The following is a 24,376-nucleotide window of genomic DNA, read 5'->3' as shown; positions in this document are numbered from 1 at the left end:
TAGTACTTGTAAAGTACACAAAAGTACAACCATTTGTAGAGGATGCACGCATTTGAAAATGTGTGCCAGACACCGGACTAACTTACATGACTGGACATTTGAACGCACGTTCACATCTTTGAACGTGCACAACTTGAAGGCTCAAATGTAGGGGACTTACTGTATCTGCAATTAACATCCTCATAGGCAGGCAATCAAACATCACCTTATAAGATGAATGAATGGACCCTTCATAAATCAGTTCCTGCTCAGAGCTACTTTCTCCTTGAAACAGTGTCTGTCCCAACTGCCCCTGACCTTGCTTCTTTGTAGGTTATATTACTCTAGGGTTCCCAGGTGGTGCAGTGGTCAAGAATCCACCTGCCAGTGCAGGAGACACAAGAGATGCTGGTTTGATCCCTGGGTTGGGAAGATCCCCTGAAGGAGGGCATGCCAACCCACTCTAGTATTCTTACCTGGAAAATTCCATGGACAGAGGAGCCTGGTAAGCTAGTCTATGGTGTTACAAAAGAGTTGGACGCGACTGAATGAGCATATATGCACAGGTCTGACTCTAGTTGATGATGGATTTCAAAAAGAGTGGAGAGCAACATGCAATAAAAAGCAAATCCATTGCAAAATGGAGGGCCCATCTTGCATTAGATGTTAGGCTTTCTGCAGCTAGTAGAAATGATCCTGGAGAACCACTGAATTGTTTGTAAAACCAATCTGACAACTGAAGTTGGGCAGAGCTGGATTAATTAATCTCAGAAGACAAATCCAAGGAAAGTATCCAGACAGACGTTTCGAGGGAATTTTGTGAATATCACAGAACTAAGAAAGGCCGTTGAAAAATCAAAATAGCCCTCAAATGTTTTTGCAGACATGACCTTCTTTGCTCCAGGAAGGCTGCTCTTCCCAAGTGTTCAGGGTCCCACCCTGGACCCAGCTCAGAAGGGCTGCTTGTTTTGGGGCGTGCCAGAATGTTCATTAAGATTTTATGGAAAACCCCAAGTGAACTTTCTGGCCAACCTAATATGTGCATCCCAGCCAAGATGAGCATGATGGAACTTTATGGAAAGTTAACAGCTGTAGGATCCGAATAAATCACATGATGGGAAGACCCCACAGGCTCATCCATTTCATCCTATCTCTTTATGGTTTCCCTGGAGGGAGTAGGTAGGGGACTGGAAAGGGGAGCACCCCTCTCCTGTTACAGCTGGAAAGTCAGGGAGGAAGGTGGGGTTTCCCCAGCAGACAGAGGTGTCCGGAACCCCAAATTGTATCCACAATGGAACTTCATATCTTCTACAGTCATATATATATCGAAAGAAAAAATGAGGGACTCCCCTGGTGATCCAGTGATTGCCAGTGCAGGGGGCCAGGTTCCATACCTAGCCCGGGAACTAGATCCCACATGCTGCAACTACAACATGGCACAGCCAAATAGATAATGTGTGTGTGTGTGTCCATGATCAGTCATGTCTGACTCTTTGCGGCCCCATGGACTGTAGCCTGCCAGGCTCCTCTGTCCATGGGATATTTCCAGGTTAGAATCCTGGAGCAGGTTGCCATTTCCTTCTCCAGGGGGTCTTCCGGACCTAGGGATTGAATCCCCATTTCTTACCTCTCCTGCAGTGGCAGGCAGATTCTTTACCACTAGCACCACCTGGGAAGCCCATAAATAAATACAGACATAAATAAATATTTTTTAAAAAAACGAAGATGAAAAGAAAAAAAATGAGAGTGAGAGAACAACTGTGAGAGCGCTACAGGCACCCCCTTTCTCTGTTCCTCTCAGTGAGCCCGTGTTCAGGAGTCGGTGGCCCCAGGAAGACAGACCTTCCCACCCCCTAGGATGCTCCCATTGCTTCCTATCTGTAGGATGAGTCTCTTACAGATGCAAGCATTAAATATGTCCAACAACACAGCCCCTAAACAGAATCAGAGCTCTCTCTCCCTCTCCCTCCATCTCTCTCTGTCTCTCACACACACATACATGGCTCATGTGTGTATTTCACGCTTCCCAGCTGATTCAAGGATGCTCCAGGACAGTACTGGCTGTCTGTAGCTCCCCTCCTGCAACCCCCTCCCGTCCCTCCACTTGCACAGGGTGACATCCTGGTGTCCCCTCCCTTGAAGGGCTCCCTCCCAGAAAGATGGCTTACCTGCAGGCAGCGTGGAGAACTCCACGAAGGCTTCCTTCCTCTCCCTCTGCTCCAGGGGTAGCTGCCAGGGCATCTGATGGGGCTTGGCCAGGACCTTCACCTTGTAAGCCATGTTGGGCCTGAGGTTGCAGAACTGGTACTTGTACCTGGCGGCCCTGACGACATCCAACTCCTGCTCGTTGAGGAAGATGACATGGCTGTAGTTGCTGTTGGTGGGCAGCCAGGACAGCTGGGCAGAGATCTGGGTGATGTTGTCCACGCGCAGGTGGGAGGGAGCCACCACCACGTCCTTGCCCACCAGAAGCGTGCACCGCAGCTCGTCTGAGCTGCCCCGGCTGGTGACGCACTGCACGGAGATGCGGTAGGTGCAGGCTGCCATGTTCAGCTTCTCCACCAGGGCCTTGGTCCTGCCGCCCAGCGCCAGGCTCAGGCGCGTCTCCGCGTCCACCAGCACGTTGTAGCTGTTCACAGTCCCCCAGCCTGGGGGCACTGCCGGGGGCTCCCAGCCCACAATGACACTTTTGGCGAGTTGTTTGATGAGGGTGATTTTCCGAGGGTAAGGCACGATGTCTTCTCCGATGTCGTCGATGTTCACGTCCAGCATCCCTGCTCCATGGTCGGCGAGGCTGGAGTCCGTGAGCGTTGGAGAGTGGAGGTCCAGAATGTTCTCCCCTTCCAAGCCGACGCCCGCGTGGTTGATGAAGTTCTGATCCTGGTCGTTCCCCAGCGTGCTGGCCAGTCGAGATTCATTGTCCTGGATGAAATCCACGAAGTTGGAGGGCACCAGGCCCCGCTGCCCGTCCAGAAGCTCCCCTGTGGGGCCAGGGACAGGGTTAACACTCGAGCATCCCGTGGGGGCCCCCAACGTCCTGCTGTGGAGTCTGCACCTCCCCCCGAGGGGACCATATGGAAAGCAACGCAGTTACGGTGGATTCCTCAGTTCTTTCCAGGAACCTCTTCAACATCACCTCGTCAGGAACCCCCTACCCTGTGTCTGTACCCCACTACCTGCCATCTGCCACCCCCATCAGTCATGCTGTCTTTCCCCCATAGTGCCTACCACACCACGATCATCCCTTGCGTAAACCTCTCCCAATCAGGATGAAGGTCTGGGAGGGCAAGGACCTATTCTTTTTTTAATTGAAGTATAATTGCTTTACAACGTTGTATTAGTTTCTGCTGTACAATAACATGAATCAACAATATGTATACATATATCCCCTCCCTCTTGACCCTCCCTCCCATTTACCTCCCACCCCACCCCTCTAGGTCATCACAGAGCATAAAACTGAGGTCCCTGTGCTATACAGCGACTTCTAATGAATGGGTAAAGAATATGTGGTACAAATGTAAAATGGAATATCACTTGACCATAAAAAGGAACAAAGTTGGGTCATTTGTAGTGATGTGGATGGACCCAGAGTCTGTCATTCAGAGTGAAATAAGTCAGAAAGAGAAAAACAAATAATACCTTAGTGCATGTGTGTGGAATCGAGGGAAATGGTACTGATGGAGCTATCTGCAGGGCAGGACTAGAGATGCAGACGTAGAGAACAGACTTGCAGACACAGTGGGGGAAGGAGAGGGTGGGACGAATTGCGGGAGGACAGGGACTTTTGTTCCCCGCTAGCCCTAGAGCGACATCTGGCACACAGTAGGTGTTCAGTAAGTGTTTATCAGAAGAATGAACAGTGTGTAAAATATGTGGGTTCGCAGGCTATTACACATCTTACTCTGAGTTTTGATTGTATGATGACATAAATGGCAATTAAAAGGTGATTTTCCCCCTCCTTGCAAAGCAGTATGTCCATCTTAGCAAAAGTCCCCAAACGTGTCCATTTGGTGGGAAACAGAGATGATCTGTCTGGTGCCAGAGCCCCCCGTAGGCTGAGTAGCCAAAAAATGCCACCAAACTAGCTCTTGCGGCCACAGGCGATCCCAGCAGGGATCGCTTTTTGTTTCAGGAAATGGTCTCATTTCTGTGTGTTCTCTTTATTCACGGGGCATGAGAGCCCGCTGAGAGCAGAGCCCTGGAAAATCGTGAAGTGTTTTGAAGATCTTCAAAGATGACACAGTTTGGATAATCTTGCAATACCAGCAGGCAAGGGCTGTTTGTTTCCCTGATTTGCCGCAGAAAAGGCTTGACTAGGGGTCCCGGGGTCTGGGAGGCTTGGAGTATATGAAACGAACAGTGGGTTCTGCTCCCAAAAGACCCTCCCTCAACGCAGGGGATATGCGATGGGCCCAGGAGAGGGAGGCTGACCACTGAACTGGTCCTGATTCTCCCATAATCAATGAAGGTCTGAATCTGCTCCTGTCCTCAGCTGGGGGGCGGAGCAGGCGGGCCTTGAGATGTCAATCTTTGCCTTGAGGATGCTCTGAAAACACAGCCCCATTCGACACAAGGGAAGGAGGAGGAGAGGGATGGGAGTGACGGCAAGACCTATGTACAGGCCCCCACTTCAGACCCCACACCTTCTTCCTTATTTATCCTCACAGCCACCCCTCAAGTTGGGAACTGTGACCCTCTATCTGCACAGTGAGGGGCGATACTTCTCCCCTGTCACGTGCCAGAGCACTGAGCCTTGCCGCCTGCCTTTAACCCAACCTCCGGAAAGTCTACATGGGCACAGTGCTGGTGCAAATATTCTAGAGAATTCCAGTGAGGGTTTTCTGGCAGCCACCCTGGGCACACAGTTCTCCCCCAGTGTGCACCTCGGTGATGGCAACATGAATTTATGTTAAGAGCTCAAACTGTTTTGCCACTAGTCCTGGTGAAATTCCTTGGGTAGTGCAGTCATAGCCATGCCTCTGTTCCCCTGGTAGCAAACGGAAAGCAGGAATTTCAAGGATCTCAGATTCTAGCATCTTCCCAGACTGAAAACCAGCTAAGGCTGGGCTGCTGACCTCAGGCTACCAGACCTCAGGCCAAGACATCAACACCAAGAGCCGAGAGTGTGGCCGAAAACTCCAAGAAAACTTCATGAGCTCATGAAAGAGAAATCGGCTTGTTTAGTAAGAAATAGTTTTTTTCTGCTCAGAGGAAACCAAGACTCTTCTATTAGGGCAACAGAGAAATTTAGGGAACTGAGAAATCTGGACTTACGAAGCGGCTGGGGATGTTACATGCTCATCCTCCAGCTACAAAAGTGACCAAGAGTATGAGTTTTGGGTGGAGGAGTTTGAGATTCCTGATTTTACACTGTGGCAAGTGCCCATGAAGGAAGTGGTCAGGCAGGATGTGAGGCCAGACCGCCCAAGGTTAACAATAGAGCCTGAAGGTCAATGGGAGCGCTGTTAACCAGGTGAGGTCATCTGAAAGGAGGCTTGGCCCTGCTGTGGAGAAGGTGCTGTGCATTAAGACGGGGACAGTGGCGAGAGACACTTGTCTATCAGCCCCACGTGTCTGCAGCAGCTCCTGGGAAGCTCCGTGGACGTGAGATGGTGTCCACTCCATGCCAGAGGGTTGCTTGGGGTTAAAAATAGGAAACCCCACTCAGTCAGCCAAAAGGAGAACAGACACCTCGTGATTCTGGAGGGCAGGAGGGTCAGAGAGGAGACTGGGGCGGCCAGAGGTGATGGGGGCCCCGCCCTGACCTGGCTTGCATGTGCCCACCGCCCACCAGGCTCTCACTGACCTTCATAGAAGCCGTCCTCATCCATGTCTCCATAGACGTAGAGATACTTCCCTGCTGTGAGGGGCAGCTCAGCCTCTGGGTTCTCATTGGGCCCATCGAAGGGGTTATAACTAGAGGGAGAGACAAACCCACTAGGTGAGGCTCTGGGTGGAGACTGACACCAGCCCATCCCTTCCAGAACGCGGAGACCTCCTGTCTGCTGTCACCTGGATATTTTCTTTTTCTTTCCTTTTTTTTCTTTTGCCTGTATATTTTAGAGCCATGCAATGGTTTGGTACCTGTGAGTTGTCTGTGCTCTGAAAACTCATACCACTAATGTCTCAGCTCACACAGATTTAAAGCTAAATGGTAATTCTGCAAGCAAGCTATATACTCAGAGTCCTTCGTATCAGATGTCATTTGTGTGTGTACACATGTGCTCAGTGTGGAATCATATAATTCCAAATTATATTGTGACTCCCTGGACTGCAGCCCACCAGGCTCTTCTGTCCATGGAATTTTCCCAGCAAGAATACTGGAGTGAGTTGCCATTTTCCTTCTCCAGGGGATCTTCCCAATTCAGGGATCAAACCCATGGCCCTTGGGTCTCCTGCATTGGCAGATGAATTCTTTACCACTAGCGCCACCTGGGAAGCCCAGAAGATGTTTAAACGATTCCAAATTATATGTCTTAATAAGCTTCTAAGTTGGTAAGCAAATTTAAAAGCTACTAAGGACTTCCGTGGTGGTCCAGTGGCTAAGACTCCAGGCTCTCAGTGCAGGGGGCCTGAGTTCAATCCCTGGTCGGGAAAACCGGTCCTACATGCTGAAACTAACACTGGCAGAGGCAAAAAAAAAAAAAGTAATTAACTCTATAATGTTTCAATACATTTTATTGAGCGGAGGTAGAATTGTATGACATATACTATTTAGTTATCTGTGTACCTTTTAGGCTTTGCAATATGACATGATTATCTTTTCCCTCATGAAAGACTCTATCATATCCATTTTAATGGTTATATAATATTCCACTGGGTAGACTAACATTCTTTAATTGATCTCATGTTGGGCATGGATATTTCTTCAAACGTTTGGCTGATATAATCAGTGCTACATCCAATGTCCTTATCAACATATCTTTGCTCACTTGCCCACTTTCTTCCTAAAGATGAGTCCCCAGGAAGCATACTTATTTGGCCAAAGTCATGCACATTTTAAAGGTCTTGGGTATGTTCAGCAAAATATACTGAAAATGATGCACATTTTATCTTCCCCTGTCTACCAGGACTATAAAAATGCCCACCTTTTCAGGTCCTCAAGATATTGGAATTCACATTTTAAAAAATCACCTCCAACTTGCAAAAAGAACTTGTGACATTAATTTTTAATTTTCTAATTAAAAGATTGATTAATTAAAATAACAAGAAAGGCCTCGTCAAGAAAAAGAAAATGTGACATGACTGATCATGGCAGATGGTTGGGTAAACAAGAGAACAGTTTCACTCACTGTCCTATCGCACAAGGGGTGTAGCCCCTAGGGCCACCCAGGGACAGTGTGCCCTTGAAGGATTCGGGATGGAGCAAATGGAATAAGGCTTCTGTGGTTTCGGTACAATGGGCATCTTAAGAAAGACTTTCAGTGACTCCAGGTTCTGGCATCCTCCCAGACATACAAAAGCACTAAACTCATTAACTTGAGAAATGTGTTCTTTGTGATCAGTAGGGTGGCTCAGAGGGTAAAGTGTCTGCCCGCAATGCGGGAGACCTGGGTTCGATCCCTGGGTCGGGAAGATCCCCAGAGAAGGAAATGGCAACCCACTCTGGTACTCTTGCCTGGAAAATCCCCTGGACGGAGAAGCCTGGTGGGCTACAGTCCATGGGGTCACAGAGTCGGACACAACTGAGTTACTTCACTTTCACTTCAGTACTATTTTAATGCTTGACTACATGAATTTCCCAGCCAAAAAAATTCATGTAAGTCCTGGTTCCTCCCCTAACTCTTTAGAGTAGTTTCTCAGAGCTACCAAGGGCTGTTTCTTAAGCCACAGTCCTTGTGATGCCCTGAATAAAATGTAACTCACAGCTTTCATGTCATGCATTTTTTCTTCAGTCAGCAGGAGTCTTTCGCTGTAACTAGCCATGGTGATGTGATGATGGTTACACACCAGCAGCCTCTTGAGTTACCAGCACTTTCCTCTCCATGTTTTATTTGATCCCCATTAATGCCCAGTGAGGAATGCAGAGATGATATTAATATTATTATCCCCAATGTTCATGGCCAATTGTGATGACTTATCCAAAGTCATAAGCTCATTAGAGGTGGGTGTGGAACCAGAGGGCTTCCCAGGTGGGCTAGTGGGTAAAGAACCCACCTGTCAGTGAAGGAGACATAAGAGACATGTGTTCGATCCCTGGGTGGGGAAGATCCCCTGGAGCAGGGCATGGCAACCCACTCCAGTATTCTTGCCTGGAGAATCCCATGGACGGAGAAGCCTGGTAGGCTACAGTCCATAGGATCGCAAAGAGTTGGACACGACCAAAGTGACTAAGGTGGCAGGCAGCTGGAACCAGAATGAAGGCCTCCTGATCTTCATCCTCTGAGGTTTTAACTATACCAAGCCACCCTTTCCCTCAGCGCCCAGAAGTCCAGGAACATCGTCCAGCGCTCTGAGGGTTTTCCTGTGTCAGTAACTTCCCTGGGACATTTGCATCAGGAAGACAGCACAGTGTACAAGGTGGTCCATCTGGTTGGGGGTGGGGTGGGTGGTAAATACACCACCAGGAAAACACAGTGGATGGAAATGGAGCTTGCTGAGCACCCTGGCTCTGGCTGGTGACCTTGTGTTGGAAGCACATGTGTTGACCGCATGTGCTTTCTCTTTGCCTGGTTTCACGCTGGCTGTGAATCCAGACTCTGGGTGCCTGGGCTCTTGGGCACCTTCCCCGGAATGAGGTCTCATCTCCCCAGTAAAGTGAAGGGAAGATGAGTCTGGCGGGCAGGTGGCTCCTGCAGCCTTGAGGGACCACGCTCATTTCGGGGAACGGAAACAAAACTGGCGAGGAAAACAAACCCGGAAGCCAGCTCAGCATCCCGGCCATGACTCCAGCTCACTGGCCTGGAGGGTGTGTTGTGCTGAGCAGCTGTGCTCAGCCCGGCTCCACACACACACAGGAAGAACCATCCTCCAGTTAGACACAGGGTAGGTGTGAGCCCTCCTTCCCAGGTCCCCAGACTGGTGTCCTCAAAGCTCTCCCCAGCACTGTGGCAATGTCCCCACAGACCACGTGAAGGATGCTCGTGGGTGCAGTCGGCATTCAGATGGGGGACCTTCTTCAGAGGCTGTCTGGCATCCTCACCCAGGACTCTCCAGCCCAGAGTGGCTTCTCCAAAGGCTTCCATCATCTGAATGTCAGAAGTGGGTGTGCACTGGTAAAATTAGTGGATCAGCAGAAAATAATTTACTGATCAGCAGATCAGTTATTCAAGATGATTCTCACTGGAGGAAGCAAAAGGCTTTGAAGGTATAGGGATAGCTCACCCCCCACCACCTCTGCTTGAACAAAGTCTAAGCATCTCATGTGGAGGCATCCACACCATTGGTGATAGCTCCTGAAGTCTGATTTCTAAGCAGTTCTGTGCACAGCCCTGAGGTGGGACTCTGGTGCCTGATGCCAACTAAGAGGGCAGCGGCGTCTGCCTTGCCTGCCCTGGCCAGCCCGGCCTGTAGAGGGTCACTGGAGTGTCAGGGAAGACCAAAGCCCAGGTCTTTACTGAGCATAAAGTACTGGAAGTCTGACTTCTGTATCTGCTTTTTGTGACTATTTGATTCATTCGTGTCTGTACGCATGGCTGACTTTGTGTGGAGGCTTATTGCATTATAACCAGGTAGGGAAGTTGCGGCCAGGTGGCTAACCCTCACCCATCTCAAAGTTTTCGGTGGCGACCACCAGGAATCTGAGAGTCATCTGTGACCAGACTGGCTCACTGGACATGGATACACGGGTCCTCCAATGAGAGCTCAGCTCCCGGGCCATGATGGCTGCGTGATACGGCCCAGGCACTGGACAGATAGGGAAGATGCTGGAAAGGCGCTGAGCAGGGTGTTCTGGGCAGGGTAACACTTTTTGAGTTTCAGCTTGCTGCCTGTTATGCAGTGAATTGCATCCCCCCAAAAAGATGTTCGGATCCTACATCCTGGCCCCTGTGGAGGTGAGGTTATTTGGAAAGAGGGTCTTTGCAGGTGTGATCAAGTTGGGATGGGGTCGTACTGGAGTAGGGAGGGCCCTAAGCCAATGGCAGGGGTCCTTGAAAAAGGAGGAGGGAGCACACAGAGGCAGAGGGAAAGAGAGCACATGAGGATGGGGCAGAGTGGAGTGAGGCGTCCCAGTTGAGAAACCTCAAGGATGCTGACAGCCAGCTGGGAGAGGCAGGATGGTCCTCCTCTGCGGGCCTCAGAGAGCACAGTCCCACCCACACCTCAACTTCCCACCTCGGCTTCCAGAACTGGGAGAGAATGGATTTCTGTGGTTTTAAGCCATCCAATCGGTGATAGTTTTGAATGGCAGCCCTGGGAAACTAACACACTATACAAACTCTTCCTATCAGAACAGAGAAACTCTTTGTTTTGTTCACTCACTAAGTCACGTCCGACTCTCTGCGACCCCATGGACTGCAGTATGCCAGGTTTCCCTGTCCTTCACTATCTCCTGGAGTTTGCTCAGACTCATGTCCATTGACTTGATGATGCCATCCAACCATCTCATCCTCTGTCGTCCCCTTCTCCTCTTGCCCTCAATCTTTCACAGCATCAGGGTCTTTTCCAATGAGTTGGCTCTTCTCATCAGGTGGTCAAAGTACTGGAGCTTCAGCTTCAGCATCAGCCCTTCCAATGAATATTCAGGGTTGATTTCCTTTAGGATTGACTGGTTTGATCTCCTTGCAGTTTCGGGACTCTCAAGAGTCTTCTCCAGCACCACAATTCAAAGTATCAATTCTTCAGTGCTCAGCCTTCTTTGTGGACCAACTCTCATATTCATATATGACTACTGTAAAAACCATAGCTTTGACTATGTGGACCTTTGTCAGCAAAGTGATGTCTCTGCTTTTTAATACTCTGTCTAGGTTTGTCATAACTTTTTTCCCAAAGACAATCTCTTGGCATTCTCCAAAGCCTGGCTGAACTCCTACCTCTTCTCAGTGCCGGGGAAGGGACCTATCAGCTCATGGAGCGTCCTACCCATCACCCCACCTGCCCCGAGGCTGCCCACCCTCTCAGATGCTCAGAGGATGCAGAGAGGAGCATTGCTCTTACCTGTAGCGGGCGACACACAAGTGGACCTTCCCCGAGTACCTCTGCTTGGCGGTGCTGGAATTCCGATCATTATCCATCTGTTAAAGACAATGGATATGCGGGTTATTGACACCAAAGCCTTCACATTTCATGCTGGAAAAACACAGGAAATCTCTTCCACAGTCTCCCCAGGGTTTTTAGCCTCACGTGGTGCGGACTCTGCCCACCATGACATTCTGCCATACCTGGGTTCTCAGTTTTGGGCATGACCCAGAGACAGGGCAGGCTCCTGGGTCACACAGAGAACATTTATAAAGGACTCATCTCCCCCAATACTGTCTGATGTCACTTCTATGTGGAATCTAAGAAATAACACAAATGAAGATATATGCAGAACAGATAGACTCACAGACAAACTTAGGTTACCAAAAGGGGGGAGGGATAAATTAGGGGTGTGGGATTAACAGATACGCTCTACAGTATACAAAATAGATGAACAACAAGGATACACTGTATAGCACAGGGAATCAGAATCATTATCTTGAAATAATCTATACTGGAGTATAATCTACAACAATACTGAATCACTATGCTGTATACCTGAAATTAACATAATATTGTAAATCACCTATGTGCGGCATATGCATGCTAAGTCTTTGCAACTCTATGGACTGTAGCCTGCCGGCCCCTCTGTCCATGGGATTCTCCAGGCAAGAATACTGGAGTGGGTTGCCATGCCCTCCTCCAGGGGATCTTCCCCACCCAGGGATTGAACTCTCATCTCTTATGTCTCCTGCATTGGCAGGCGGGGTCTTTACCACTATTGCCACTATAATATTGTAAATCAAATATACATCAATATAAACAACAACAACAAAAAATAAAGAGCTACTTAAAAAAAGATCTCATCTTCTCTCACAGAGTGGTGAGCACTGTGATTTAAGGCCTGAGATGGTCACTGCTCCAGAGCCTGCCAGGCTCCTTGGAGGACAAAGTTAGCCCAAGCTGTGTGTCCTCAGCCCTCAAGGACTCCATACAGGGAGGGGAGTGCTCACACATGGATGGTGCCTGGTGCTCCTGGGAATCCTGCGTGGAGGAGGCGACACAGAGCTCCTTTCTCCCGGTGCCCCCTCCCCCCACCCTACTCCTCTCTGCCCATGGGGGCTACAACCATCTTGGGGTTGTGGGGAGGGTAGGACAGGGCCCCGAGCTAGAGGAGTGGGTGGCTTTGCTCCCAGGGGAGGGTGGGAGTGACTGTGACTTGTCATGTGTGGCCCCCTCCCCTTGGCCCCACCCCAGGAGAAAAAGGCCCGGGACTCCTGCCTGCTCCCTCCCCACAACACACTCCCACCCCTCCCCTCTGGAGTGGGCTCCCCAGGAGTCAGGCCACGTCACTCCAGTCTCAGAGCCTTTCAGTGGTTTCACCCTGGACTGAGCCAAAATTTGAGAGCTTGCTTGAGGTTTCAACTTGCCTCCCACCCCCCCACCCCGCCCCAGCTCCTCTCTGGCCCAGCAGGCTTCACCTGGGCTTCTGCTCATAGATACAGACCAGAAATGGTCCATGGCCGGTCTGAGAAGGGCCGCCCTGTCCTCTGCCTCATCCCTGCTTGTGGGGTTCAGGACATTCCCTGTTAGCCGACTTTTAGATGTTGACTCGTTTATGGTCATTCTGCCCATGAGAGCAGGGACTCCCTTGTCTGCACGCTGGGCCCTCACACCCTGGTATAGAGTAGGTGGTCAATGAAGATAGGTTAATGGGAGTGAAGGCAGGGAGGGAACTAGGGAGAGAGGGTGTGAGGGCCACCCAGGGAGAGAGGGTGGAGGGCCACCCACAGCCACAGCCCACATCATGGGTAGCAGGGCAGCTGATCAAGGCCAGGAAGGACTCACGTCTGATTCAAATCTGCATCTTGGGCCACCGGATCTTGACAGGAAGGTGGGCTTGACGGACAGAGGTTCCGGCTTGTCACCCGGGAGCGGGAGGGGCCGGATATATTCACCAATCACAGTGCGGCTTCCAAGGGCGCTCTCCTGACCTGGACAGGAACATTGGAATGGTTTGAAAGAAGGTACAAAGGAAATAACCAAAGCGCGCTGGACATTTGCCTTCCCCGTGGGTCTTTCCTGTCTTTGGCATCAGCCTTTGAGTTTCATTTCAGAGCCCACCCATCTCCCACTCTTCACCTACACCCTCGGCTCTAGGCCATCCATCTGGCAGAGTCCATTCCTGGCTACACTGATTGTTTGGTGGAGATAGTGTTGCACGCAAGATGGGAAGGTCCCATCAGAGAGGCCTTCGTGGGAGTCATGAGCAAAGAGGCTCTCCTTTTCCCCAGCTTAAAACAGAAAGGAAATGAGATTTAGTAGTACAGCAGCCACACCGTCCCCAGGAGGAGGAAATTCTATCTGAGAATGGAGCCTGCTCATAGAAGGAGGAGCTGGAAGATGGAGAGGCAGGAATCAGGTCCAGATGGCATGGTTGGAGCCCTTGAATCCAACTGTGTGTTCATACGCTAAGTTGTGTCCGACTCTTTGCGCCCCATGGACTGTGCCACACCAGGCTTCCCTGTCCTTCACTATCTCTGGGAGTTTGCTCAAATTCATCTCCATTGAGTTGGTGATGCTATCTAACCATTGCAGCTGTACCTGAAGCTAAGCCATCTTCATCTACTCTACATGATAAATAAATTCCTTTTTGCTCACACTGGTGTATGTCAGCTTTCCTGTCACTTATTATTAATAATACAACCTGAACAGTCCTGACATACACAAAGTGGCCAATGGTCAGGTTTACGGCTGAAAAATACTTTTGATAAGAGATTCACTAGGGCCAAGCAGATCTCTACCCATCCTGTCCTCGTGGGGTTGCTGGGCCCTGTCCCAGGCACAGTTGGGGGGAGATGGGGTGGGCAGGGGAGAATCGAGTCCCTTGACCAGTGCTGGCCCAGACTAAAGTCAGGAGTGTATTTTTAGGATCAGACATGAGTTACAGAAGTTACTTTTTCCCCCTCCCCGAGTTCTCGCTGCCCAGTGGGCTGCAGACACCGATCCCTGGCTTTGTCCAGCCTCTGGCTGTGGCTTTCCCATCATAGGGACTGCTTCACAGAGGAAGATGACCCACTGAGCCCAAACCAGGAGAAACAAAACACTGTAAGAAGTGTTCCCACAAAGGCTGCATGGAAGTCACCCCCTCAGTCCCAGTCTGATTAACAAAACGGTGGCAAAGCATCACTGCAGTAGAGAATTGATGCTGAAGTGGACCCCAGGTGCTGCGAGGAAGACACATCTTGGGGAGCAGCGGCCTGGCCCTGGTCACTGCCCAGGATTCCTAATGCCCACAGCAGCGCTCGGCATTCAGCAGGCACAAAGTCCATATTTACTCAGTGAATCGACTCTCAAATCCTGCAGCCTCAGGAAGTCAGCTGAGGACACGGCCTGATGCTTTAGTGCCGCAGTGGAAGGGTGTCAGTCTGACATGGGACTCACCCAGGTCAATGACCTGTGGGTAGAAGTGATGTGTCCTGCTTCAGGGTGGAAGCCCTTTTGAGCCAGGGTCTAATTTGCTACGCCTCCTTTCCTCTGAGATGAAACATTCCAGACAGAAGAGGCTCAGCATTCCCAAGTGAAGACAGTGTGGAACCCATTCCCTGATCCAGTTTGAGGTGGACATGTGGCAGGATCAAAAGGGAGAGAAACTTGTGCTATTTTAAACCCCTGAGATTTGAGGATGTTTGTTAGTGCAGCTGAACCTAGCCTGTCCTGACTGATACACTGTTGCTGGGATAGCAAGGAGTGACACCACCAGAAAAGGTGAAATGACTAGAGTTGTCTCCTGTTTACATTTAACTTAAACAAATCCAGTTCTCTAGAGAAAAATAATCTGATGCCTGTGGCATGTTTTACCTGCCCTTCTGCTCTTTCAGTGAATGTGAGATTAGACACAAAATCATCTCGTGCCCTCAGTTTCACGTTCCTTCGTGATCTGCATGCCTCAGGATACATATTTTTTGGAAAACATGGCCACTGAGCCCAAAACAGTGACTTTAGCTGGGGTTTCACCAAAACTCAGCTCCAATACTGGAAGGAAACTGGCAATGGAGGCATGGCCCTGCAAGATGACACGCCCCCTTCCTAGCAGATGTCCAGGGATAATTCTGTTCCTGTGTGGTTCCCGCCTTGCTGGTTGTAGGTGTGACTCTACTGCACAGAAGGTGAGTCTCGACCCCACCAGGGGCTCACAGTCAACTGGTCCTGTGCTCCTCACCCTCAGGCTGACCCAGCCTCCGGCAGGAGGCCCCCAACAGGACGTGCAGCACACAGGCCTGGTCCTGCTCTGATTCTGCACTGGCCCTGCCCACTCCTTCCATCCCCCACCCTCCCCTCCTGTATAAGGAGGACAGGCCAGCCCAGCAGGGAGTTTCCTCATTACCCTCACTCTCAAAGTGGCCCCTGCCATCTGCCAACAAAGAACGACCTTGAGGAGGACTTCAGGGTTGCACGAGGAAGCCCCCTTGCAGGCATTCCTCCCATGGCCACTGACACCAGCATAGCAAGGATGCTCTAAGGATGCTGCCAAGTATGCCTGGCTAAGGAGCTGGTCATTGAGCACAATGGCTCTCCCAAACGGCTAAACAGAAGCCTTGGTGCAAACCTACTCTTGTACCAGGATCTAGAACTCCCTTAATAGAGATACAGCCCTGTTTTGGTTTTGTTTGTTTTGTTCTTAGTCAGCATCCATTTTCCTCCATCACAAATCAGATCGGCTTTTCCAGATCAATCTGGACACCGAATGACTCAGGTCAATCACTGCTCCCCCTCCAGTGACCCATGAGCTCGCCCTGGATTTTGCCCTGGACTAACACGTTCTCATGCTGTGCAGAAAGGAATTCCCATGGAGGGAAGCCTGGGGCTGCTACTTTAAGAAGGGTCTGCTGACAAGTCAGGCTGCACTGCGACCGGGAACGCAGTTTCTAAACCTTTCCCTACGCCAGTGGGCAGGCTCCGTAGGTGACAGGGGCATTTCCCTGTAACTAGACCATGGGCCCAACCTGGTTTGTGCTGAGTGCCTGCCTAGCTCGAGCAGTCTGGAATTCTGGCGTGTGCTGGGCAGAGGTGCCCACATGACCAGTGCCCAACAGATCCTGTATGCTGTATCTACTCGGTGTCCTTGGACATCATCACTGCATGCATGTAGCTGCATTTTGTTGTTGTTGTTGTTGTTGTTGCATAGTGGGCACTCCAGGTGGTCTTCCTGGAGGAGGAGGGCATAGGATGCCTGCACGTGAATTCTTCACACTCCCCATCTCTTTCCCCTCTGTGCTCGTCCTGTGTTTCTGTAACAGGTCTAAGCCAGAAGGACAACTCTTTACTGAATCCTTGACTCATCAACTATGCTGGGGACCTGGGGACCCTGAAAATCGTGCATGATTGAGCTCATGTGAGCCTGAGCCACAAACCTTCCCATCCAGTGGGGATTAGAGAAGTTGTTTCATCTTCAGGGCTCATGGCTCAAACTTCATTTCCAGGAAGCAGTCTTCTCTGATCATCCTAAGTGGCCCTGGGTCACCTGCTCTCTTGTCACCTGACCGCTCGTGTCTGCCTGAGCGAGCACCTCCCTACTCACTCATCTGTGCCCTGTGTCTTGTCTGTGTCCCCGTACCCAGCGGGGCTCCACATAGGGCCTGCCATCTGCACAGCATCACAGCCTCAGTACCTGAACACGGCCTGGGGAGTACCCTGTGCTCAGAGCTTGGTGGTGGGTGGGGGGGACCTTCCTCTCCGTCTGGTGTTTCATGGCCTCTTTGCATTCTCCCAACACATGCACAGGATGGAAAGGGAGCGGGAAGGAGGATAAGCCAAGAAACACTGTTCACCAAGATACGTGCTGCAGCGCCTCATTTTATCCTATGTTCTGACAAAAACAGGGAGAAATCTGGAAATTCCCTCCCTTTCGTGGAATTCTAAAGTAGGGTTCTGGCACACATGTCCCCTAAAATTAAAAAAAAAATCAACTGCTTTACAGGAGAAAACTGGGCCTGTGACCTGTTTAACCTTCACTGGAGAGAAAGTTCTCTAACCAAGTAGGGTACTTCATTGTCTACTCTGGGAACTTCCCCTGAGGTTACATTAAATGGCTCTGTGATTAAAAAGTGATCCCTCAGAACCACGCAGAGTGAAGTCTCCCTGCTCTCCACTCTGCTTCCTGAACATAAATGTGATGGGAATGCATTAACATTCGCCGCGGGTACTACTGCTGCCTTTGTTGGAACAAAAGTTCCAAGTACATCACAATGTCATCGAGAGGTCGCTGGATGAGAAGGGAAACAAGCGAAGTTGAGAAGCCCGCCTGGCAGATCCCAATGCAGACCCCAGAGCCAGGTCCCTGGGTCCAAGTCCCAGCTCGCTGCTTGGCTGGCTGATCTTCCAGGCACCTTGGCCAGCGTCCTATGCAGAACAGGGCTCAGAGCAGGTGGGAGGGAGCTTACACCGATTCACACCCATCGAAGGTGGTGCATCGAGTATGCGTGGGAAACGCCGGCCACCCCTGTACCATCCCAAGTCCTGCTATGCTGGTCACTCCCGCGGTGCTGTGAGGGCTCTGTCACACACCCCTGGCTGTGCCCAGCTGTTCCCAGCTTGCTGGCTGCACCTTCTTCTCCATCACGGCCGAGGCGGGAGGGAGGAACTGAGGGAGGCACTTACCTTTTCCGATGGAGGGAGCCAGTCCGTTCATGAACCTTGGGAAAGACTTGCTGGGGGACGAGGGGACGTCCAGGGAGGCCACGGTGCTGCCGCCCAGCAGGTCAATCTTGCCAGCGTGCTGGCGAAACTGCTCCAGATCCCGGGACAGCAGGCTGAACTGCTCACTCTGCGTCCGGCATTTCTCCTCCAGCTCCCGCACCTTGCACTGTGCTCGGAGACCCAGACACGCGGTTAGCGGGTGGCCCGGGCTTCTGGGGCCCCGTGTGTCTGTGCACAAGTGTGTGTCTGTGCATGTCTGCGTTGCATGTGTGTGCACAAGACTGAGTGTTGTGTGTGCATGTGTGGATGGCAGTGTGTGTGTGTGCATATGAAAGTGTATGGCCTGAGTGTGTCTGCACACGTGTGTGCATGTGTATGGTGGTGGTGGGGGGGCTGCCTCCTGCCTCCACGTGAGAATGGTGGCTGAGCAAATCAAGCTTCCTGTCGGTTGGAAGCTTGGCCGTCAGCCAGGTTCTCTCGCAGGGCAAACGTGGGAAAGCACAGGTGCCAAAAAAACCCTGCAAACACTCAGATCTCAGCCAACCGCGGATTGTTCTCAGCTCTGTGTGCAGCCCGGGCACTTTGTGGTTGGCACGCCTCACTGTAGCTGCTTGAAATTTGGAGCAGGAGGTGGTGAGAGCCCAGCTTTGGGGATGGCTCAGTTGCTAACTCCATGGATGCTGTTTTCTGGTGGAGGCCTCTGCCCCTAAACTGCAGAACCCCAGGGCACCCTGCTTTAGCATTAAACGGAATTGCTACCTGCTTGCTTGGGTTAGCAACATCACTGCCATCTGCAGACACCGGGGATATTTAGGGAGGCGGGAGCGTCCCTGGGTACACATGGCAGGGAGGATACCATGGGCAGCACCCCCATACACCCCCATCTTTGCCTGCTTCTGGTTCTCAGTTGGGTGGGCGTGATCCCATCGTACTCCCCTTCCTGGGGAACCGAGATCCATACTCCCTACACTTCCTCCCCTGGTGCAAAAGCAAAACTCTGCCTCCCACAACAAGAATTCCCTGCACCAGTCCACAGCTGGACACCTTCCTGAGAAGAGGCGCATGGAGGGTCCACTTTGCCTCCTCCCCGCTGTTCCCTTCGTGGCGCACCACCCCCCACTCCATTCTAGAAGCTCCCTGATTATTTCTCGTCTCTCCATGTTTCTGGTCCCCTGACACATCCTCAATGCTTTGCATAATATTGGCACATCTTAGGTGCTCAATAAACATTTGTTGAAGCGATGAAGAGAGAGGACTCCCTGATTTGCAGGCATCATGCTCCTCGTGGCAGTGAATTGTTCCATCTGCGTGGTGGTCCTGCCTCGTCTCCCTTCCTTTGTGATAAGTGGACAGCGTCATCTGCTGTATTATTAACTGCGTGCATCGTCTGACGTCCTCCACTAAAGTGTCGGCTCCGTGAGGGCAGGAATTTCTGTCTCCTTTCTCACTCAGCACTCAGACTAGAACTTGGTACCAAGTTGGGGCTTGAGAGATGTCTGGATTCATGTAGGTGAGCAGACAGGGATGTGGACAGTGGTAGACCGATGCTGTCTTCCTCCTGCTTCTCCCTCCTCCCTTCTCCCTCTCCCCCTCCACTGGTATTAAGCGTTCAGCTCCTTAGGCCAGAGTGAAGTGCTATTTATGTCTGAGATCATGGAATTCTGAAAACAGACCTAACAAATCCCAAACCTATAATTAATTTCTTTGATACATTAAAATAATTGGCAAGATTCTTTTAAAAGGCTGAATGAGCTTGGGCGTGATGGCTGTCTCCACCGAGGAAGACACAGAGGAGACACTGGGCTCCTCCGGGCACAGGTGTGGACAGGGAGCAATCTGCCTCCTGCCTGGGTCGCCCATCGCGAAGATGCAGGACCTGCCAGGAAGCAGCTCTGACTCCAGGAAGGCAACTGCAGATGCCTCAAGGCCAAGTGCTCTGGTTCTTCTGGGCTCAGTCCTGAAGAAGAGACTTTTGCTCCAAGGCTGAGCTTTTGCTCCAAGGTCCTCAGGTGGGGAAAAGCAGCTGCCAACAGCCTCAGGTTAGAAGGGCACTAGAAGAGCCCTGAGATCACCTGTTCATCCAGGTGTACCACCAGCTGCCATGGTAGTGCATGCGTGTGTGTGGAGGGGTGGGGATGGGGGTGTGAAGTGACTGTGGAAGGATACAGCACTATTTAAGTAGCCACATTCTCATTTTAATGTGCATGAGAAAAATGCAACTGGCCATCAGATCCTTCATGTGTATGTCCTCTGTGTGTATGTAAAAATGACCTAACTCAAAAAACAGATTATTCACTGATGCAACTTCTGTGAAATAATAAAATTAAAGTGATGGAGAACTGATCAGTGGTTGTCAGGGTCTGGAGTTGGGGGAAGGGTCTGACTTTTAAGAAGTAACATTCCCCTGGTGGTCCAGTGGATAAGAATCCGCTGGCCAATACAGAAGCCATGGGTTCGATCCCTGGTCCAGGAGGATTCCACATGCCGTGGAGTAACTAAGCCTGTGTGAGCCACAATTATTGAGCCTGTGCTCTAGAGTCCATGATCTGCAATAAGAGAAATCACCATAATGAGAGGCCTGTGCACGACAACGAAGAATAGCCCCCACTCACCACAGCTAGAGAAAGCCTGCACACAGCAACGAAGACCCAGGGCACCCACAAAAGAAAAAAAAAAAAGGAACATGAAGGTGTGACTTTGGTGGGGTGGAGCTCCACCAAAGTACTCCAGATGGTGGTATGTGAATCTATATGCACCATCAAATCCCATGGAATTTACCACCAGAGGAAGGACAAAGAATGACTGTTTGTAGTTTGGCTACTAACACTGTGCCCACATCAACTGCCCGGTTTCAACACTGAGCTCCAGTCACCTACGATGCTATCCATGGGGAGCTGGGTGAAATTATGCAGCAACCATCTGTGCTATTTTTGTAACTTCTTGTGACTCTCACATTATTTCAAAATAGAATTTTCGAAAGTGTGCAGATTTAAAGAAAATATGAAATAATTGTGTAGGTGGCAGGCGGATACAGAGAAAACCTCAAAGGTGCTGGATGAACAGCTGGTGTGTGGGGACATCAGATTAGGGGCCTAGATGGTTAAGAGCGGCCAAGGTCTCAGGAGCCCACGTGGAGGTCAGGCATCCGAGGCACCTGGAAACAGCCCAGGGCAGGCGCTGATACCGAGTAGGGTCCTGTGGGGCTCCTGGACACAAAGCCTTTCTGTGTCCCCTGTTTCTTTGATTACAGGAAATAATCTTCATTCAGCCTCCATGACCATCCCTGAGTCTCAAGAGGCAGATCTCAGTAGTTGTTAATTAGGGAAGGGAGGGGTTGAAAGACCAGGGAGAAACGGCCAAGAAAAACAATAGTGCAGCCTTGGGGTAGGGTCCTGGTTCCCCGTCAATGGATACAAACAATGTCTTTGAGCTATTTTGCAGATACTGAACTCTCTCTAGGTGGAAGAAGCTAAGGATTAATTATGGATGACGGTAGGCTGCCCACAAGCAGCCCCCAGACCAGTCGGACCTGAGGTTGATGATGCTGACTCCCCCTTATCTCACCACCAACCCACCAGAAGAATGTCCATGAGCTCATCATGCCCTCTTTGAACTATTACTATAAAACTTCTCACTACCCTCTCCGAGTGGGGGACACGTGGTATTTCGAGGTGTGAGCCCACTGTATCCCCCTTTGCCTGGCAAAGCAATAAAGCTATCATTTTTGACTTCACCCAAAACTCTGTCTCCAAGATTTGATTCAGCAGCAGTGCACAGAGAAGCTAAACTTGGCATCAGAGCTCCTGACTTGCTTTGCTGGGGGAAGGTGGGCACGGGGATGGCAGAGGGGAGACTGTGTGCTCCCAGAAGGCCCTGGGGGACTCAGATAAAGCCAGGGAGAGAGGCTGGTGCTCATGCAGAGGCGATGGACCGCTGCACATTTAGGTACTCCTGTGAACTCCACCTCCTGGGTACCACCACTTTGCCTGTCCAGAACCCGAGCTCTCGGAGGGTCTCCTTCCAAGGAGCAAACCTTTGTTCAGGGTCCTCTTCACTGATGGGGACTGTGGTGGGCGATTTCCCCTGGAAGCTGCCATGGGGTATGCCTGTAGAAAGGAGGGTTGGCTCTGATGTGAGTGATGAGGGGAAGGTCCTGGGAGGAGGTGGATCAGAGGTGATGTCAAACCATTGCTATAAATTGAACATCCACAGAGGTGGTGGGGGATGCTCATGAGAGGAGGGGAGCAGGGCAAACCCATAGGATCTTTGGGGACCACGGTGAACCAGGGCATGTTCGTTTTGTCTAGAGGAATGTCTACTTCTTAGCATCGGGCCAGACCCACCCTGGGCAAAACTTCCAGTTTTCCAAGAGAGGCAAAGAATCTTCATGTTAATGTAAAAAAAAAAAAAATCTCTCAGTCATTAATAGTCAGAGGGTATGTCGAGGCTTACTGTCCGACATGGCTCCTGTAGAGATGGACACGGCCAGGGGGCCACCACTCTGTGATTTTACTTAATGTGACCACATGGGTAGCAATGCCAGCGCCAGGTTGGGTTGGATGGGCCTCATGGCCCTGTGCATGGACTCCAGCTGCACCCACCCAAGTCCGAGACACACAGGACAATCCCCACAGAATCTTGGGCCTGGTGGCTCTGGCATTTATAGTTTACAGTTCTCCTGGATGGAGAGCATATGCCCAGGGACTGGAACTTCATTTTGGGGCAACCGGTGCCAGAAATGAGAATCCCACCCCAGGTGTGGTCAATGCAGATGTTAGGAAGGCTGTGCACCAGAGGCAGCTGCCCCAAAGCTATCCAACACCTGTATCTCCCTCCAGCTCTAGGCATGCCCACTTAGTATGGGCAATGTCAGAAGAAAATTGGTAAATGATGAGCTTTTACCTAGGCCTGAAGCAGAGGAGACGTGGACATTCATTGGTGAAATGAAAGGTACTCAAAATATGGGGTATGTTAGTGCTACCCCACCCTTGAATGATTAGTGCGTAAGGCTAGTATACTTTGGGGCTTCCCAGGTGGCGCCGTGGTAAAGAATCTGCCTGCCAATGCAGGAGATGCAAGAGATGTTGGTTCGATCCCTATGTCGGGAAGATCCCCTGGAGAAGGACATGGCAATCCACTCCAGTGATCTTGGCTGGAGAATTCCATGGACAGAGGAGTCTGGTGGGCTACAGTCCATGAGGTCACCAAGAGTCGGACATGACTGAGCAACATAAGCCAACACTGGTATACTTCGGGAGATGGACCCCAAGGCTGGGTCTAGAAATGGTCCTCTGTGTAGATACTGATTCGGCAGATTTCTGGTGCCCGAGGCCGCCAGAACCAGGGTCTTCTTCTCAGTTTCCGTGGGCGCTGGTGGAGGAGGTTCCCAAGGGAGCAGAGAAAAAGGAAGGGCTGCTTTGTACTTGCTCATCAACAAGCGCTTTGTAATATGCGTCTGCACACATGTGACAGTGTGGTCTGAGACCTGCTTCCATGTGACCTGGCAGTGAAGTTGTAGGGCTAATCCCCTCTCACCTCCCATTTCTACCCCAAAGATTCTAAGAGTCCTGCGTGATTACGCCGAATTGTTTATCCCTCTTTTCAATTCCTTGCTTTGTTTCTCCTCTGGGTATCTGAGGACATGGCTTCAAGGCAATAAGGATGCTGGTTCCTAAAAGTCAGGCACCTGCCAGATGCCTTTTCTTTCTAATTTCAGGGGGAGAAGGTCTGAATGGCTAGAGGATGAGACATAGGGACCCAGGAAACCCGAAGAACATCTCATAAGTGAGCGTTTCCTCTGGAGACTTCCCCAGGCTTTCCTGATGTTTCCCTCTTCCAGGAAGGAGGCAGGTTTTCCTCCAGAACCTCCTCTGTGGACACACTCTCAGGGCTTGGCTGCAGCTGGTCTCTGATGCTGAGCCTGGCAGCTGAGGCAGAGTCCCTCCCATGACCCCGAGCTGCTACCAGAAGGAGCCAGTTCCAACTGATGCAGAAAGAACAGCAACCCCACTGACCAGCCCTGGCCGGCTTATTGGGATGTCAGTACTGACCTCAGGATGCAGGGCACCATCCCTCTGGCTTGGGTGGCAAGGCTGGAAGGGCAGAACCGCGCCCACATGAGTTAACCCAGCTGCTTGCGTGTCCCCATCCCTGGCTCCGCTCCCCCTACCCCAGAGACCCACCACCTGCAGCATCAGGAGCGGAGGGCGGCTGTGTTTCTGACCACAGCAGGAACAGATGGCACAGTCATTGGGCAAGTAAACTCTAATTGGGATAAACAGTGGAGACTTGCAAATTTGGCTGTGGGTATTTATAAAGATGAAGGAAAATACATCCAAAGACGTGCCTGCTAGCACTCCCAAGGTCCTCTGCTCTGGGTTTTTCATCTGCAAAACTTTTGGGGTTTGTAAAAGGCAGCAAATGAGTAGGGGGTAGTGCCCTCTACTGTGTCCAAATCAGGACCATTTTGAGAATCCAGGGACACGGTGAACTCTCAGTACTTAACACAGCAAAGTGGGGGATCGGGGGCGTCTCAGCAGGGCTGGGTTGCTGTGTAGCAATGATTTGGGAGTAAGCTGTT

General features: G+C 50.9%; 1 protein-coding gene across 1 annotated transcript in view; it reads right to left on the bottom strand.

Moving 5' to 3' along the window:
• RIMBP2 (RIMS binding protein 2) overlaps positions 1 to 24,376 on the bottom strand; it is a 130,032-nt gene that overhangs the window by 46,252 nt on the left and 59,404 nt on the right. Inside the window, exons 5-9 of the mRNA XM_040251596.1 lie at positions 17,758 to 17,962; positions 12,946 to 13,091; positions 11,077 to 11,153; positions 5,786 to 5,895; positions 2,148 to 2,960 (exon numbers count right to left, since the gene is read on the bottom strand). Coding sequence (XP_040107530.1) covers positions 2,148 to 2,960; positions 5,786 to 5,895; positions 11,077 to 11,153; positions 12,946 to 13,091; positions 17,758 to 17,962 — 1,351 coding nt within the window. The remainder of the gene's footprint in view (positions 1 to 2,147; positions 2,961 to 5,785; positions 5,896 to 11,076; positions 11,154 to 12,945; positions 13,092 to 17,757; positions 17,963 to 24,376) is intronic.

Source organism: Oryx dammah, unplaced genomic scaffold (genome assembly GCF_014754425.2).
Source record: "Oryx dammah isolate SB20612 unplaced genomic scaffold, SCBI_Odam_1.1 HiC_scaffold_12, whole genome shotgun sequence".
Taxonomy (NCBI): domain Eukaryota; kingdom Metazoa; phylum Chordata; class Mammalia; order Artiodactyla; family Bovidae; genus Oryx; species Oryx dammah.
Note: the sequence above shows the minus strand (reverse complement) of the source record. Positions and strands in the feature narration are given on the sequence as shown.